At 40.1% G+C, this 19,252-nt stretch overlaps 1 protein-coding gene across 1 annotated transcript in view; it reads right to left on the bottom strand.

The window, feature by feature from the left end:
• LOC135564356 (ceruloplasmin-like) overlaps positions 1–19,252 on the bottom strand; it is a 47,522-nt gene that overhangs the window by 5,516 nt on the left and 22,754 nt on the right. Inside the window, exons 15-16 of the mRNA XM_065009310.1 lie at positions 18,098–18,226; positions 6,775–6,881 (exon numbers count right to left, since the gene is read on the bottom strand). Of these exons, the coding sequence (XP_064865382.1) occupies positions 6,775–6,881; positions 18,098–18,226 (236 nt within the window). The remainder of the gene's footprint in view (positions 1–6,774; positions 6,882–18,097; positions 18,227–19,252) is intronic.

The raw sequence follows: 19,252 nt of genomic DNA on the forward strand, positions 1-19,252 counted from the left end.
CAACGCAGACGCTCGTTGGCGCGCGCGAGCAATATAGATTTCTACATTTATTTTGCAACGCGACCGGTGTAGTCAGCCTGTAACAGTGACATGTTTACCTACGGATGTACGATGTCATTTAAGCATTAACGATTATCAGATGCACCGTTATTTACGAGTCAATGTTTTAAGTGTTTCCCAAACAAGCACGTAGAGATAACGTAGAGATAACGTTAGTTAAGTTCATCGTTAGACCGTGTCTTGATAACGATATGATCGAAAGAAAAACATCGCTGCTCTCGGATCAGCTTTACCTTAACATTAGTATTATTCCACAATATTGATGACGGATTAGCACCTAGAGAGATTATCGCCTGTGACTGTAAATAGGCTATTGAGGGTTAGGTACTGTACATCATTGCGCACATCATGAAACACATTGAGGCAAAAAAAAATTGACAGTAGCCTAGTAGCAAAATAAAACTCAATTTATTGAACTTTACCTTTATTTAAATATGATTGAAATAGCCTATATAGGCCCATGAAGCCTATCCTATTAATATTTTTATGCTGTCATCTCGGTTTTCATTTGAAGCATACTTTTATCATTCACTTGTTTGTAACAATTGCAAATACTTTGACAACTTTGAATTTGTAGTCAACTTAGTTCTGAAGTTAATGGCGGTCACCGTCAGACCAAAGACTTTAAAATCAGTAGAGTGATAGGGCTGACATCATCCAAAAAATAGACCAGAGCCTGTCGTTTCCAATTGGAGCAAATTAGCCATAGCGTGCAGAACAAGCAAGGAGGTATGTCAGAGCCAAGCACGAGCTAGTGAAACCCTATTGGTGCGTTATAGCAAGTATTTGCATATTTCTGAAGTGCGCTTGTGAAATAACTCAATTCGCCTTTGCACTCCTTCTAAAAAAAATATTTTAAACTATTTTGTTTTACTTTGGCAAAGGGTAAAGTCTACAAAACTTTGTCCACCCTGTTCATAACAGATTGTAGTTTTGGGAACAGAAAGCTGTATTGAGATCAAATGTTTAATCATTGAGAACATTTTGCCGAATGTCGGCCAAAATCCATCTCGCTCCTTCTTCTCCCTCTGCCAGCTACTGGCCTGGAAACGCCAACTGGATGCTTCAGGGTTCATACATCCGGTGAAACACTTGGCTCATTGTTCTAACTCTGGTATTCCTACGGACAACTTCTGATGTTGCGTGAAGCCTGAAGTATTTGAATTTGAAGCTCGCCATATTGCTGAATAGGCTGAAGTATAATAAGCAGTAGCCTGTATTCGTGGATGCCAAGGGAACTAATTAAACACATTTGTGTTTCATAAGTTTTCTTCAATTTGCAAGAAGCTGAATCTTTCTCATCACGTGTAGCCCATCTATTTTATGCTGGCTGGTCAAAAAGAGTATGACATTGTTGCCGCCCGTAGCGTTGAATGTAAGGCAAGCCAGAGAGCATTTGGCCTCCATTGAGAATTTTCTTTCAAAAAGGTATTAAATAATGGCCAATCAGCGTTGAGCTAAACTGAGTGAGCGCCACTGTGAATGGTCCTGGTGCACCAAAAAAAGAAATGTCAAGAGAAATCAGTTTGGGTTTTGCTTCACGTCAAAAGCAAAACGTTATTGACAGAATATAACTTGAATTGTTGCATTTAGTTGTCGATGTCTTCCGGTGGCTAGCTAGCTAAAATTGGCCCATTCCTAAGTTAGTCATGGATGGAGATAGGGATTTGAACTTGGGGTTTTACTTAATTGTCCGTACTGGTCAATGATTATAACGGTGATTCTGATCCAACCATAAATTAATACATTGTTTCCCTGGCCTGAGAAGATGGATGTTCAATATGTAGCTAGATATAGTAGGCTAATGTTAACTAGCTGGCTCATCGTTGCCCATGAAAGGCAGTTAGGCTAGCGAGCAAGCTTTTTAGCCAGGTAGCTTAGGACAACAAGCACTAAACGCATGTACTGTATGACAGTCATAGACCATTTCATCAACATGAAAGAGAGGAGGATGGCATTGACATTTCTCTAGAAGTAGGGTGAGTAAATGTATTTTCTATCACACACACACACACACACACACACACACACACACACACACACACACACACACACACACACACACACACACACACACACACACACACCAGTGGAGGCTGCTCAGGGGAGAAAGGCTCATAATAATGGCTGGAACAGAGCCAATGGAATTGCATCAAACACATAGAAACCATGTGACACATAGAAACCATGTGACACATAGAAACCATGTGACACATAGAAACCATGTGACACATAGAAACCATGTGTTTGATACCATTCCACCGATTCCGTTCCAGCCTTTCCCATGAGCCCGTCCTCCCCAACTAAGGTGCCACCAACCTCCTGTGACACACACACACAGAGAGAGAGGGAGAGAAATCAGAACTACTGAAAACTTCATCATATTTAGCTTACGTTGATTGGACGAAATTGTTTTTGGTATCTTTTAGTTGTCACTGTATGAGACAACTCCTAGGTGATTTGATAATGTTGAAGTGTAAAAGGTTCGGGAATAGTGGAGGCAGCTCCTGTTTTCTTTGAGACCGGCGGTAACTCTCCGTGGTTCTAAATCAATAGTTTTAGGAAAGGTCAGAAACATTACCTTGCCTGACCATGCTGTAGGTCATGTAGCTGTTTGTTACATGCATTATGCTTTGTGAACTTCACTGAACAGAGGTTAAGGTCCAGATTTGTGATGAAACAAAGGTGTGGTTGAATTTATTCTGAACTAACAGGTTATAGAGCAAACGCAATTTATCACAACACATACAGTGCATTGGGAAAGTATTCAGACCCCTTGCATTTTTACACATTTTGTTACGTTACAGCCTTATTCTGAAATGGATTGATTCGTTTTTCCCTTAATCAATCTACACACAATACTCCATAATGACATCACAATACTCCATAATGACATCACAATACCCCATGATGACATCACAATACCCCATAATGACATTACAATACCCCATAATGACATCACAATACCCCATAATGACATCACAATACCCATGAATTACAAAGCAAAAACTGTTTTTATTAGCACTTTTACAAATGTATTAAATGAACAAATCTGAAATGTAACATTTACATAAGTATTCAGACCCTTTACTCAATACTTTGTTGAAGATTCTTTAGCAGCGATTACAGACTCAAGTCTTCTTGGGTATGACGCTGCAAGCTTGGAACACCTGCATTTGGGGAGTTTCTCCCATTCTTCTCTGCTGTCAAGCTCTGTCAGGTTGGATGGGGAGCATCGCTGCACAGCTATTTTCAGATCTCTCCAGAGATGTTAGATCAGTGTCCGGGTTCTGGCTGGGCTATTCAAGGGCATTCGGAGACATGTCCCAAAGCCACTCCTGCATTCTCTGGGCTGTGTGCTAAGGGTCGTTGTCCTGTTGGAAGGTGAACCTTCACCCCAGTCTGAGGTCCTGAATACTCTGGAGCAGGTTTTCATCAAGGATCTCTCTGTACTTTGCTCCGTTAATCTTTCCCTCGATCGTGACTAGTCTCCCAGTCCCTGCCGCTGAAAAACATCCCCACAGCATGATGCTGCCACCACCATGCTTCACTGTAGGGATGGTGCCAGGTTTCCTCCAGATGTGACGCTTGGTATTCAAGCCAAAGAGTTCAATCTTGGTTTCATCAGAACAGAGAATCTTGTTTCTCATGGTCTGAGAGTCTTTAGTTGCCTTTTGGAAAACGCCAAGCAGGCTGTCATGTGCCTTTTACTGAGGAGTGGCTCCTTCCATTTAAGAATGATTGAGGCCACTGTGTTCTTGGGGACCTTCAATGCTACCCTTTCCCAGATCTATGCCTTGACACAAACCTGTCTCGGAGCTCTACGGACAATTCCTTTGACCTCATGGCTTGGTTTTTGACATTCACTGTCAACTGTGGGACCTTATATAGACAGGTGTGCCTTTCCAAATCATGTCCAATCAATTGAATTTACCACAGGTGGACTCCAATCAAGTTGTAGAAACATTTCAAGGATGATCAATGGAAACAGGATGCACCGGAGCTCAATTTCGAGTCTCATAGAAAAGGGGCTGAATACTTATTTAAATATGTAGTTTTTTTTTGCTTTTATTTTTAATACATTTACAAACATATCTAAAAACCTGTTTTCGCTTTGTCATTATGGGGTATTGTGATGTCATTATGGGGTATTGTGATGTCATTATGGGGTATTGTATGTAGATTGATGAGGATAAACATTAATTTAATCAATTTTATAATAAGGCTCCTGAGTAGCACAGCAGTGTAAGGCACTTCATCTCAGTGCAAGAGGCGTTACTACAGTCCCTGGTTCAAATCCAGGCTGTATCACCTCCGGCCGGGATTGGGAGTCCCATAGGGCAGCGCACAATTGGCCCAGCGTCGTCCGGGTTTGGCCGGTGTAGGCCGTCATTGTAAATAAGAATTTGTTCTTAACTGACTTGCCTAGTTAAATTAAGGTTAAATAAAAAAAATATGGCTGTAACGTAATGAAATGTGGAAAAAGGGAAGGGGTCTGGCTTTTTGTTTTGCCATGTTTTGGCTTCTCCAGTGACTTTACCCATGAACCACTACTGATGATAATAACTGGATCCAAGATGTACGACCGTTGTTTTCAAAGTAATCTATTCACTTTTGTTGGATCCTGTATTTTACATTATAGCCATTACCATATATATGATTGAATATTATCTGCTGTTGCCTTATGTGTTATGCAACATAGCTGACTTGAAACATTGTTAAAAGTTTCAAGGCCATGGGCCTTTCTCATGATGGAAAAGTAGCATGAAGGCAGGAACTGTTCAATGAGTTGGGAGGGGGGCACATTCAGAGCAGGGTGTTGCGAGAACAAGCGGTCTTTTGTTAGATAACAGGAGCCAGGTGCGAGATAACGGTATGGAGCATGAGAGCCTGGATGTTCTTCACAAGCAAGTTACATCTATCAAAGAAGCGCCAAGAGGCGGGGACCCGCCTGAGCGCCTGCAATAGGCTGGGCAAGTTTAAACCACGCCCAGCCTCTACTGTGATAGGCCAACAGACGGGTTGGAACTATGTCTATCACAGTATAAAGAATACTGTTTACATACATCTTGTCAGTTCTCTGTTCTGCCCTGTGTGGCATTACAGTGAGCCCGTATATATGAAAGTTGCATTTGCCATTTATTACTTAGCTAATAAATGTATCCATTGCTCGGGATTGAGGAACCTATAGATTTGGCTGAGTGCAGCTATTTGGCTGTTGATTAGTTGTAACGTCTCCTTGGAGATGTGAAGAGGGGGACTATAAATTTTACTTGCTTTTAATTCATGTCACGTCTCTTAGGAGATGTGAAGAGGGGGATTTGTAAGGAAGTGCTATTTCTTATGCAAATGACCAGCTTACTGCTATTACATTGCTATAACTGAGACAACGTATTTTCACAGTAAAACATGTTAGGTCCCATACAGGATAGCTCCCACACCCACACACACAGCACACACACATACACACACTAACTGCCGAGGACACACAGATAAGACATACACCCACACATTGAAAGGAGGACACACAGCCTTGACTTGCAGAGACAAGCACACACACATAATCTCCCTCTTAGCTGAACATTGTGTGATGGGGAACGGCACGACGAGACTCAGAAGGATGACGGACGGCTCAACAGGACCAATCCAAGAAGACAACACCTCAACTGTGGCCAACCAGAAGACCAGAACTTCCAGACTCAACCTACTTTCTGTACTGTACATAACATGCTTGCACTCTGTTATCGGGGCTTCTTTCTGCTGGTTCCTTGTGAGCCGAATGAATGAGCCCGTATACGTTGTACCAGATATCTTTACTCTGAATAAACTGTCGCTTGTCATACAATTTACCACCTTGTCTGAATCGATCCTTGACCGACTCACCCTATCTACATATCCCATTATCAACACTTTCACATACACGATTCTCTATCCAGGTTGTATGCGATTTATGCAACCAACATCACATGCGCGCTAGCAGTATGTGCAGCGCGAGCAGCGACAACGTCGTCATGTCATCCAAACACATGACATTTGATGAATATAAAATATCTTCCGCTGTAAGTGATTTGAAAAAAGATCGGCCCAGCGACAATAATTTGGATGTTTTGTGCATAAAGGTGATGACTAAATTGTCTTATTAGGAAATGTCAAGTCTTGACTTCTCTATGTGGCCATCTATTGAAATTGTCTTTCTGGCCTGGGCATCAGTTAAACTGCAATACCAGGTCAAAACTGTGTTTTTAGACTGGAACACTGGCCCCTTGGGCTTAATGGCACCAATAAATATTTAAAGATCATAGTGACTGTGATTAGAACGTTTTTTGTTTGACAGTTCTGCTAATCGTAATTTACATAGGCTTTCCAGGGCAGACCAGGGCTTTTGGCAACGCTATGTTGCTCTAATAAACCAGAGCTCGTGAACGCTCCAGACCGGACACTGGGGGCCGAGTCAGACATCTTGATTCTATGTTTAGCGGAGATCTTCTGTGACTAAAGTGACTCGGAATGGGTAAAAAAAACTTTGGCTGCTGTACGTGTGGTCTAGATCACTCGTAGATGTTTTTATGTGTGTAAGTCTGAGAAACACCTTGGCTACTAAAGACAGAACCTTCTTACGATCTAACAATGATCTCAACGCTACTAAAGGCTTTGGGAAACAAGACCCTGATCTAGAGATTGAGTTTGTGGCTCAGTTTGTGTTCTCTCATTTACCTTGTTGACGTCGACTGTGGAGTAATAAGCTCCCACACTGCATGTCTCCTGTTTGTCTGTAGGCCCAGCTGTCTTGGGGACATACCATGTGTATGTCTGGGTCTCACCTGTATGGGACAACTCTTCTTTAGGAAACTAACTCTCACTCACTACAAAGTTGTTATTATGTAGAACAGGGTCATGAAATATATATGAGTAACCATAGTAATAAAAGATCAATGACACATAGGTTTTTGTTGCGATCAAAAGTACTTTCTGCTATTGAAACTACTACATATCACTATCACAAATCCAATCTCAATAAAACTAGCTGGTCAAATCCAATGTCTATATCACTAGCTGGTCAAATCCAATGTCTATAAAACTAGCTGGTCAAATCCAATGTCTAAAACACTAGCTGGTCAAATCCAATGTCTATATCACTAGCTGGTCAAATCCAATGTCTATAAAACTAGCTGGTCAAATCCAATGTCTATATCACTAGCTGGTCAAATCCAATGTCTATAAAACTAGCTGGTCAAATCCAATGTCTAAAACACTAGCTGGTCAAATCCAATGTCTATATCACTAGCTGGTCAAATCCAATGTCTATAAAACTAGCTGGTCAAATCCAATGTCTAAAACACTAGCTGGTCAAATCCAATGTCTATATCACTAGCTGGTCAAATCCAATGTCTAAAACACTAGCTGGTCAAATCCAATGTCTAAAACACTAGCTGGTCAAATCCCATGTTTATATCACTAGCGGGTGTGGTTGCAGATGTAACACATAGACAAATGCATAAGATATATGGAATAGTTGAACACTAAAAACAGACTATGTGGGGGTATGGGATAGCTGAGAAACATTCTTAGACCAGCTGGGCATACAAGGATCAAAGAGGTTGCCTAAGGACGGGGTCAGCCAAATGACCAACTGATGGATTACAGATATCAGTCACATCACAGGGGAAACACAAGTCTGTTTGATCTTAGATAACCATATGAAGTGAAGGCGACCAGGACAGCAGATGGACACCCTAAAGTTAAAGGAGATGAAAGACACATGCAGAGGGACACATAGAGTTAATTACAGAGCCAAAGCATAGGGCTGTAAAATAGAGGAATGTATACTATTTTTAGTATAGCTGGACACGCTAGAAACTGAGGAGACACAGTCTGCTGATCCTGGACAGTGCACAAACAAAAGAATGCATTTAGCTAAGTGCAGGAACAGGAAGGGTCTTGTAATCTGGCCGAAAGCAGATGTGGGCGTTACTGGGCTGAACAAGCAGGACGAACAGATTGGAATGTAAGGGTATTTGCATTGGGGGATGAACTGATAATGTATGCAAGGAGATAAAAAGGAGAGCGAGAGCTCTGGAGGTTGTGGGTCCTGCGGGGCTCTCCAGCTTCTGATACGGGGGTGTATTAAAAGTCTATCATTGAATTCAAAGTTCTTGGGACGTGTCATTTTTGAACTGATTGGCCACTACAGATTTTGGCGAGCTTTGCCAGGAGTGATGAGAGACCGGTCCTGTCTGATGGCGGGGTCTTTTGAACGATCTGGCAAACACTGGTGGCCGCCTAACTATGACGAGGTAAGCAAAGAACTTACTGTAGTTATGTTTGCATAGATTGTTTCGGAGATCCTGCCTCAGCAAGAGGAGCGTAAAGTAGGTCTCTCTCTCTCAAATTTCCTAAAAACTATAGAAACGAAAGAACTTTTTGAATTCAAGGAATTGCATGCATGTGTGTAAGCTTGGGAATTGTATAATGAATGTGCATGTTTAGTGAGTGAGTAGGCGGGGGCTGTGAGCTTCGCTGGTGTCGGGTGTGTTATTCGGCATGTTGGGCGCAGGGCTGCAGTTACCTGCTTATAAGGTCTGAATGGAATAAGTAATTATAGATAAGTAGTAAGATAGATAAAATATTCATGGCTACCGCTTCAAGGAAAAGGTCTGTACGGATGGGTTTTTAGTAAATAGATACACATGGCTACCGCTTTGAAATGAAGGTCTGTTACGGGTGAATATTTAGAATACAGAAAGAACGTTAGCCTGATTGTGCGACGTTCAACTGAAAAAGGAAATCCTGCGAATATAAAACGCTCCGTCTAGCTAAACGGGGGTTTATAAACAGTAGGTCGCGCCACGATATTGCTCTAACGTAGAATAAAGATCAATACGGGGTGGATGAATAGGATATGAAGACAAGCTGATCCGATTAGACAGTAGTCTTGTCATGTCGTAAAAATCCTATAGGATAATACCTGTTTATGTAGCGGAAGTGAATTAAACTAGGGGATAAACTATAGGTCGTTTTTAGGTAAAAAAACGAAGGGTATGAGTGAAAAAACATATAGGATAATACCAGCTTATGTTGAGGAAGTGAATTAAGTTAGACTAATAGACTGTTTTGTTTTTAGAGAATGCTTGTCATCCGGTCAAATTAGACTTATGTTGTGGGAAGTGAATTAAGTCCAGAGGGAGAGACTGGTTTGTTTTTAGGTAAAAACAAAAGTATTGAATGAATGAATGGAAATAAACAAATAAATGAGACAGATGTTGTAGTACAATTCTGTGTGATGATAGAACTGTAAAGATAGGAACAAGTTGGATGTGGTTAGACTTCTTCTGACTGGCCAAAAGTGATCCTCTATCAGCTTAATACAGTTACAGAGTGATCCCTATCATAGTTTAAATACTATTAGGTAGAGGGAACAAAAGTAAGGAACATCAAAATAAAATAAGCGATTGCGGTAAGAAAGAAGCATTACCCGGATAGTATAAAACGGATGCGAAGTAGAAAGGGATAGATTAAAAATATACTGGTTCAAATAAATCTAGGCGGTCTAGAATAAAGTGAGAAGTCTAGAACACATATTAAAAATATCATGAGCCCCGTAAACGAAATAGGAAGCTGCCATTTAAAAACAGTCTTAGGAATTAAATAGTAAAATAGGCTAAAAGAGAAAATAGCAAGCGGATAAATAGAGAGATAAGAAAGTGCATTATATTATAAATAAGCTGAATTAATAGTATAAGCAAAGATAAAAACACAGTGATATTTGAGGTGCTGTACTAGAATAAGACATTAAGATTTCTGTCAAATTCAGTAATACAGTTGTAGACATTATAGAATAGGTTTTACTAGGGGTATTAAGTGATGTGACTAATAAATGATTATTTGAGAAAGTAGGGTAGATCTGCCTTGGGAAATAGTAAATAAAGTGTATAATGCGATGGGAGTGTTTAGGGAAAATAAATAGTAGCATGGAAACAAATGGACTGTTTCTCCCTGGAATATAGAGATAGAGAAATGTAGTGGAGCCGTAGAGACTCTGAAAGACGCGAACGTTAATTTTGCCAATTCAATTTGAATATGAAGGAGCAAACCAGATAATGTAGGGTAACATTGCCCGGTAAACAGGATAAATAAAATAATGAATTGGAACAATCACATAAAACCATAACACGAAGCTTAACTTAACATTCCATCATCAGAAATACATTACGATGGGGGACAGATATGATTCTGCTTGCCCTTGCAAACGTGCGAGTGCTTTACAAAGCTATGGAAAATTAGTGTAAGATGACACTGGAATGTGGTAGCACCCTTTTCAAAAGAACAGCGGCTGATCGTTCTAAGGTTAATATGAATGGAGTTTTCTCCAAGCGGTGTATAGTCTCTGATTGATCAAAAAGTGGTTCATAGAGAGTACAGTTTATATGTGATAAAATACGTACTAGATCACATTTTACCTAACTTCTAGTAAGGTACCGATGTAATTTACAAATAGCCCCACTTGGAGTCGTTTTGTATTAAAATGGTGGTTTCAATGGCGATTGAATGCGTGGAGGAAGTTGTTGTTAGCGTTAAAATACGGAGAATAAACGTATATGAAGGATTGCAGAACGTGGTGAAGGTGGTTGAAAGAAGAGCAAATTGTAGTGTATGGGTGTTTCAATTTCTAAAGGGTATGACCATACAGATGGCCGAGCAGGGAGGAATTGTACGTTCTGTGCATGGCTGGAGCTTTTATTGCATGCTTGGGAAAAGTGAGGGGATTTTTAGCAGATGTGTGATAATGTTGGCTTGCTGATTTAGGTGGCATGGTGAATGTTAACGACATGTACATTTCTTTTCCAGAAGAAAAGGGGTTACATTTTCAATGGTTTTTTTCAATTGCAGAAGGATGGAAGTGCTTTTGAAAGTGTGGTTAAGATGTTTCTAAAGAAAAGAGAGTATGCCCTGAACTTAAGAATTTCCCGTGAAGACTGATCAACTTCACTAGAAATTGTTGGAACAGGTGGGATTTAATTATAAAATGATTGAGCAATACCAGTCTCTATTCAAAGTGTACCATTACTTTGAAATTCCATTATATCCTTGGGAAAAGGATGAAGAGTTGTAATCTTGAATTGACTAGTTATTTAAATAAGTTTATTTTTATTTAACATGGGGTTATAGGAGAAAATATCAGTTCCCTGGGGTTATGGTCATTGGGTAAATACAAAATGTGCTTTGTTCTTTCTGCATATAAAATATAAAATGGAAAAATATGTTAACAAGGGATAACAGTTATGTCAAATAGTTAATTGAGGTAGGATTCTCTGCAAGGGTTATGTTGATAACTACATAATCTGTAGTTTATCTGAGAGATTGCCAGTAGAATAAGGGAGTTATCATGGATTGTGACTATCATCACAACCAAGTGTGTGTGGAACTCTAACCCACCCTACTGGCTGAATAGTGAAGGACAACTGTGTCTGATGACCTGTGAACTGTATCTGGAATGATATGTGTCTGGGAGAAGAAAGATTAGGGGGGATTAGGGTAATGACCTTTTAGTATCAGGCTACTCATGACAGAAAAACAGAGGCAAAAAGGTGCATGATAAAATAGATGTTACTGGTACTAAAAGTTTTTAGTATAATGTTAATTATTAAAGGGATGATGAACTAAATTGAGTAGGTAAAATTTGAGTTAAAGTAAACACTAAAGACTGTTATCCTGAATATTGGATTGGACAATTTATAAACAACATTTAGTTATGTTTTGAATATGGGAAAACTCTGGAAACTAATCCTGAGACAGGTTGGTTGACAGAACTTGCAGAATATTAGAATAAGGGTTTTTGTTTATTTTATTTTACAATATCATTGTAATTGGAGTGATACATTGGAATGACATAAGTAATTGAATAAAAAGTATAGTCTGTTGTGTGATAACACCCAAGGATGAAGAAGACATTACAAATAGTGGTAATTTATTGCAAATATGCAGTTATTATAATTTACTTTACTATTTTCCTTGTTTGGTAAATTTATTTGAGGAAACTAAGAGTGAGGGGAGACTGATATAAATTGACTAAAAATGATTTGAGAATGTTTAAGTATGTATCAAACTATGGAAGGAAATTAGGAGTAGTGACTTATGTGTTAGAAAAACTGTAACTACATTGGGGATTCATATGAAGGTTATGATAACAAGGGGGGGTGTTATTTCTAGAAACAATGTGTATTGATAGACAAGATAATTCACAGAAAAGGAAGGATAGTTGGCCTTGTAAAGATATAGGGAAAATTTTAAGATAAATAGAACATTACACATACCTAGATTATGGTAAAAGTAATAAGTAGTGGCATTTTGAAGAAGCTTAGGACTTAGTTTTGTTAGGATTGGATATTCTTTCAACTGGAAGATACTTGACTGATTACATGCAATTCTTACAGCAGTTGCTGTAGGGACCATAATTTGGCTATCATTATGAATATTTTTGTGACAAGAGGCCAGGTATTTGAGACAGAATGTTTACATAACAGAATGTTTACATAACAGAATGTTTACACAAGGCTGTTATTTAAGAAAGTCTGTTGTCAGGAAATAACCCATGTGTTAGTTGTGTATGTTCCCAGGAAAAGCGCACAGAGTAAGATGCCAGATGGAAGGGCATGGACTGAATTCTGGAGACTTAGTGTACATCAAGATACACCAGGCTGGGGATATACTTCTTACAGCACCTGCAGTGGTAAAGATCGTCATGTCTCTCTTTGATGGGTGCATAAGTTTCACAAGAAGTAAGGTCCAGCTGAATAATGGGTGAGCTTGAAAACACCATGACAGAGGACGTGAAACAAAACAAAAGAGAGAGAGAGAGAGAAACTAGATTCTACTGTAGACATACTGGGTTGAGTTTGGGGGTTATTTGTTTTATTTGATAATGTATCATGTGAATAAGGATAGATATTAGGGTAATTGTACTCTAAACCACATGTTGAAGGCTCGATGCGGAAGCCCATTCAGTGTTGAATTACTTCAAGAAGAAATCATGTTGATTAAGGTTGTGCACATGCTTATCAGTTGATATAGAGCAAATAGGGAACTAAGTAAAAAATGACATGATTTGGGAACACCTCTCAGAACCTGTGGCCGAAAGGGGAAGACTGGATAAAAGCATGAGGAAGCTAATTAGGGCCTCCATTTTTGTAGAGTCCAGCAGAAACACATCCTGGAAGCATAGAGTCAGGTGAAGAGAGAGTGGGAATTGTCATGGTCTTAGATTTCAGTATATGAATACAGTCATGCATAACACATAACATTGTCAATACTGTTATGTTGTGTCTTTTGTTTTCTAAGTCTGTTGTTTAGGAAACCAGATGGAGAAGGGTTCTCCAGCTTCAGCTGGAATGTCAGTTTGTGTGATGAGTGATGGAAGTAAGAGAATGTATGGTGTAATCATAGAACAGAGGCCATAAGTCTTTAAGTATGAATGCCCCACAGAAAGAAGGCAGAAACCTGAACCAGGACGAGAGGTTCCACATCTGATGATCTAAGGAGACCAGAAGGACCTCTCTCAGTGATACCAGGAGATCCAGTCTATGTTCGAGTGTTCCGGAGGAAGTGGGATCAGCCGAGGAGAGAAGGACACAACCATACAGAGATGAGGACACAGAGGATGCTGATTCACCAGAGAGGACCCCGAAGGGAGCAGGAGCAGCGGAATCGATTAAAGCGCCGGGGAGGAATCAAGAAAATGGCAGACCAGATACAACGAGTGCATCAGCTAACACACTCAGAAGAAGCATCAGGGGGAAAAGGGCCTGAAAAGTAAAGAGACAAACGACCAAAGTCTCCTCCAGTATGGCCAGAAGGCCCAGAAGTGGGGGGGGTAACATGTCTGCTACTACTGATGATATACCTGTTGGGGCAGACCTCTTTGACAGAAGCCCTCTACAGTGGGACCCTGAGGTATCGCCTAAAGAATGGGAACATCTCTTCCCTGAAATGGACGCCTTCCCAGATGGAAGCCAGGTTCGGCCTGAGGAGGGAACAACAGGAGAAGAAAGCGGAGGAGAAGCATTATACCAAGAGCAGAAGGAGAAATCGTGCAAGGAAGAACAGAAATCCTGCAAGATGAAAGAAATGGGGATTTCCCTACAATTGACTTTTCAGCTCTTACCTGATCTCCATAATGAACCATTGGAATTAGGACCACGAAAGAACAGTGACAATGACAGAGTAAGAGCAACTGAGGACAATACGAAGATAATGCACGCACTCACAATCAAGATAAATGATAAAAACAGGAAGAGAAGAGAGGAACCTGTCGAACGAGGTAAAAAGACAGGACCTGTTGATAGGTTTAAGTTTCATGTTCCACCACAAATTATAACAGAACTAGGGGAACAGAGGACAGGTTATGTATGGAAGAAGAAACCTGTACCGGAGGAGCCACTCTGTGGATGGACGCGTCATATAACAAAGGGAGAAGCTGTTTGGGACCTCAAAGGATGTGACCTGAGACTAACCAAATGTGTGGAAGGCTGGGAGTTTATCATGAACAAGATAACACCAGCAGAAGGTGAAGAATTTGAAATTGAAATAACAAGAACAGGACTGAGTGAAGGAAACAGTTACGAATATGTTGAATTGGGTCCTGTGCCAGCACCTGGACAGGGGCGGCTGGTGACGACCAGGGTGGTGACAACAATGGTGGCGGCTGCTGTAACGACCACAGCAACTACCACTGAGATGACACCAACTGCTCTTACCAAGCAGACCACGGCAATCACAAAGACACCTGACACATCAGAGCCAAAATAATTATTTTTCAAACTCAAATGATCTACCTCATGACAAGAACATTGCCAAGGTGACAGATATAGATGTATCAGACTCAGAATCGTTCAAAGGCACCACACAGGAAGAAGAGGTGAAAAACGAATGTACCTGAACTTGCATCGTTTGAAGAAATGTGTTAAATGTAAAATGTTCAATATTCAGAGAAAGTATTCTATTCCCTTGTGTGACATAGAATGTAGGATTGCCCATGGGAGTACTAGAGGAAGAACCATGTTGAATGTGACTGGGTTGGGTGACAAGGATTGTGCTGTCTATAACATTTGAACTGAATTAAATGGACCTTTGTTAGATGGAAACACTGTGATTAAAGGAATATATGAATGTTTTTACAGCCATAACACCGAAGGTATTGATGTAGGTAACACCACTGTAGAATGTGATACTATTTGGGTACTAGAGAATACAGGGGTTGATAGCGAATAGAAAAGGGATGTGTGGTAAAAACAAACTGTTGAATGTACTGCCAGATGGATGGATTGGGTCTTTGTACCTTAGTTAGAGCAATTCAACAAGTAACCATTATTAAATCACCCCATGATGACTGTGTTAACTCTAGAGTTAAGAGGGCGTAAGAGGAAGACACTGAGGTATACTTTGATGCAATTGGACAGCCTAGAGGGGTACCCCGGGAGTTCAAGGCAAGGGATGAAGTTAAATCTGGATTTGAATCTATATTTTTGTGGATAACACCAAATAAGAACTTAGAGTGGATTAATTATATATACTATAACCAACAGAGATTCATTAACTATACTGACTCGGCTCTAACTGCGTTGGGGGAACAGGTACAGGCTACCAGTAAAATGTCTTGGCAAAATAGACAGGCTCTCAATTGGCTTTTGGCAGAGAAGGGTGGAGTTTGTGTTATGTTCGGGGATGATTGTTGCGCCTTTATTCCCAATGACACTGCGCCTAATGGATCCTTTGCAATCACTATGGCTAAACTTAAAGGGTTAAGAGAAAATGCTGGGGTGGACTCTCATGTTTGGGATTGGTTGGATTTAGCATTGGGGAAATGGGGGGCTATGGTTGCCAGGATGGCCATTATGCTGGGTGGGGGGTTGTTGGCTCTGGGTATTGTATATTGTTGTGTTTTACCCTGGGTGAAATCACTTGTGATCCAGACAACGGTTAAACAGATGTTTGTAAGTAGAGCTGACACTCCGGTGATAGTTAATCCTGTGCCGGGTAGGCCAGGCCACTATACTGATGGGAATGGACAGTTATGCAATATGGTTGGTGGACCCCTTGACTGCCCTTTTGGTAATCCAAACTGCCTGTATGGAGTGGTCTCTGGAGGTGGTTACACTTGCCAGGGTTTTCATAAGGATGGTTTACATGTATATGCTGACATTCCAAAGTCATAGGACAGTCAACTGATACGTATCCACAAAAAGGGTATTTTCCATAGTAAATACAGGGGTACTATGTATGGTTTTAATATTTCTATTTTTGCTTATGGTCTTGTGTTTTTGTATGTTTTGTTGAATGTTTTTATAGGTATATCGATTAATATATCTGGGTTTTCTTTTAATTAAAAGTTAGTTTTGCCTTCTGAATATTAGGTTAAATTTAAAAACATGAAGGTAACAGTGGGATATCCTGGTTATAAGTGTCTATGGACCATGTCCTTAATCTTTTAACAGAGGTTGGTATCATGTTTGTTGGAGAGGTGTCTGAGAGGGAGGATCATGTTGATAGCTTAAATTTAGAATGATGTTGTGTCAATTTTATTTTGAATTGTTTTTTCTTTTTCACATAACTGAGATAGTCTTAGGCAAGGCTATGTGCTTATGCTTCAACAAAGTGTATTGTATTTCTTTTATTGTTTGTTTCTAACTGGATCTTTTACTCTTATGGAATACTAGAGAGGTTCGGTTGGTTTATATATTTTACTCTGTTTTTATATTTTATTGTCTATCACAGGTATTCTTGTGCATTTGTCCTAGGGTTGTATTTGTATTATTATGGGGCTATTTAGCCCCAGAGGGGGGTTATGTGGTTGCAGATGTAACACATAGACAAATGCATAAGATATATGGAATAGTTGAACACTAAAAACAGACTATGTGGGGGTATGGGATAGCTTAGAAACATTCTTAGACCAGCTGGGCATACAAGGATCAAAGAGGTTGCCTAAGGACGGGGTCAGCCAAATGACCAACTGATGGATTACAGATATCAGTCACATCACAGGGGAAACACAAGTCTGTTTGATCTTAGATAACCATATGAAGTGAAGGCGACCAGGACAGCAGACGGACACCCTAAAGTTAAAGGAGATGAAAGACACATGCAGAGGGACACATAGAGTTAATTACAGAGCCAAAGCATAGGGCTGTAAAATAGAGGAATGTAAACTATTTTTAGTATAGCTGGACACGCTAGAAACTGAGGAGACACAGTCTGCTGATCCTGGATAGTGCACAAACAAAAGAATGCATTTAGCTACGTGCAGGAACAGGAAGGGTCTTGTAATCTGGCCGAAAGCAGATGTGGGCGTTACTGGGCTGAACAAGCAGGACGAACAGATTGGAATGTAAGGGTATTTGCATTGGGGGATGAACTGATAATGTATGCAAGGAGATAAAAAGGAGAGCGAGAGCTCTGGAGGTTGTGGGTCCTGCGGGGCTCTCCGGCTTCTGATACGGGGGTGTATTAAAAGTCTATCATTGAATTCAAAGTTCTTGGGGCGTGTCATTTTTGAACTGATTGGCCACTACACTGGTCAAATCCAATGTCTATATCACTACACTGGTCAAATCCAATGTCTATAAAACTAGCTGGTCAAATCCAATGTCTAAAACACTAGCTGGTCAAATCCAATGTCTATAAAACTAGCTGGTCAAATCCAATGTCTAAAACACTAGCTGGTCAAATCCAATGTTTATCACTAACTGGTCAAATCCAATGTCTATATCACTAGCTGGTCAAATCCAATGTCTATAAAACTAGCTGGTCAAATCCAATGTCTAAAACACTAGCTGGTCAAATCCAATGTTTATCACTAACTGGTCAAATCCAATGTCTATAACACTAGCTGGTCAAATCCAATGTCTACATCACTAGCTGGTCAAATCCAATGTCTATAAAACTAGCTGGTCAAATCCAATGTCTATATCACTAGCTGGTCAAATCCAATGTCTAAAACACCAGCTGGTCAAATGCAATGGATTATGGGTGCTGTTTATTTTACCTGGCTTAGTTTCTTTGACTTGTGGAACGTCTGTCTTCACCCCGTGTGCGTGAATAGAGTAAGTTCTTGTGGCCATGTTCTTGAAGACTATATTGACTTTGTCACCAATGTCTGCGTGGATCATAGGGCCTGGGGAACGAAACGAGGCGTCATCAATCAGGATTCATAACAGGTCAGTTTAATAATGAAAATAATGTCAAGTCATCGTTTGGTCCCTGGGAAGTAAAGTATGGCAATTAAATTCCATATGTTATGTACATATAAGCCTACTGTACCGCCAAACGCTTTATACTACAACTTACCCAGAACCAAACCCTTTATTCTACAACTTACCCAGAACCAAACCCTTTATACTACAACTTACCCAGAACCAAACCCTTTATTCTACAACTTACCCAGAACCAACCCCTTTATACTACAACTTACCCAGAACCAAACCCTTTATACTACAACTTACCCAGAACCAAACCCTTTATACTACAACTTACCCAGAACCAACCCCTTTATACTACAACTTACCCAGAACCAAACCCTTTATTCTACAACTTACCCAGAACCAAACCCTTTATACTACAACTTACCCAGAACCAAACCCTTTATTCTACAACTTACCCAGAACCAGCCCCTTTATACTACAACTTACCCAGAACCAAACCCTTTATACTACAACTTACCCAGAACCAAACCCTTTATACTACAACTTACCCAGAACCAACCCCTTTATACTACAACTTACCCAGAACCAAACCCTTTATACCACAACTTACCCAGAACCAAAACCTTTATTCTACAACTTACCCAGAACCAAACCCTTTATTCTACAACTTACCCAGAACCAAACCCTTTATACTACAACTTACCCAGAACCAAACCCTTTATACCACAACTTACCCAGAACCAAACCCTTTATTCTACAACTTACCCAGAACCAAACCCTTTATACTACAACTTACCCAGAACCAAACCCTTTATTCTACAACTTACCCAGAACCAAACCCTTTATTCTACAACATACCCAGAACCAACCCCTTTATACTACAACTTACCCAGAACCAAACCCTTTATTCTATAACTTACCCAGAACCAAACCCTTTATTCTACAACTTACCCAGAACCAAACCCTTTATTCTACAACTTACCCAGAACCAAACCCTT

This window comes from Oncorhynchus nerka, linkage group LG24 (assembly GCF_034236695.1).
Source record: "Oncorhynchus nerka isolate Pitt River linkage group LG24, Oner_Uvic_2.0, whole genome shotgun sequence".
NCBI lineage: Eukaryota > Metazoa > Chordata > Actinopteri > Salmoniformes > Salmonidae > Oncorhynchus > Oncorhynchus nerka.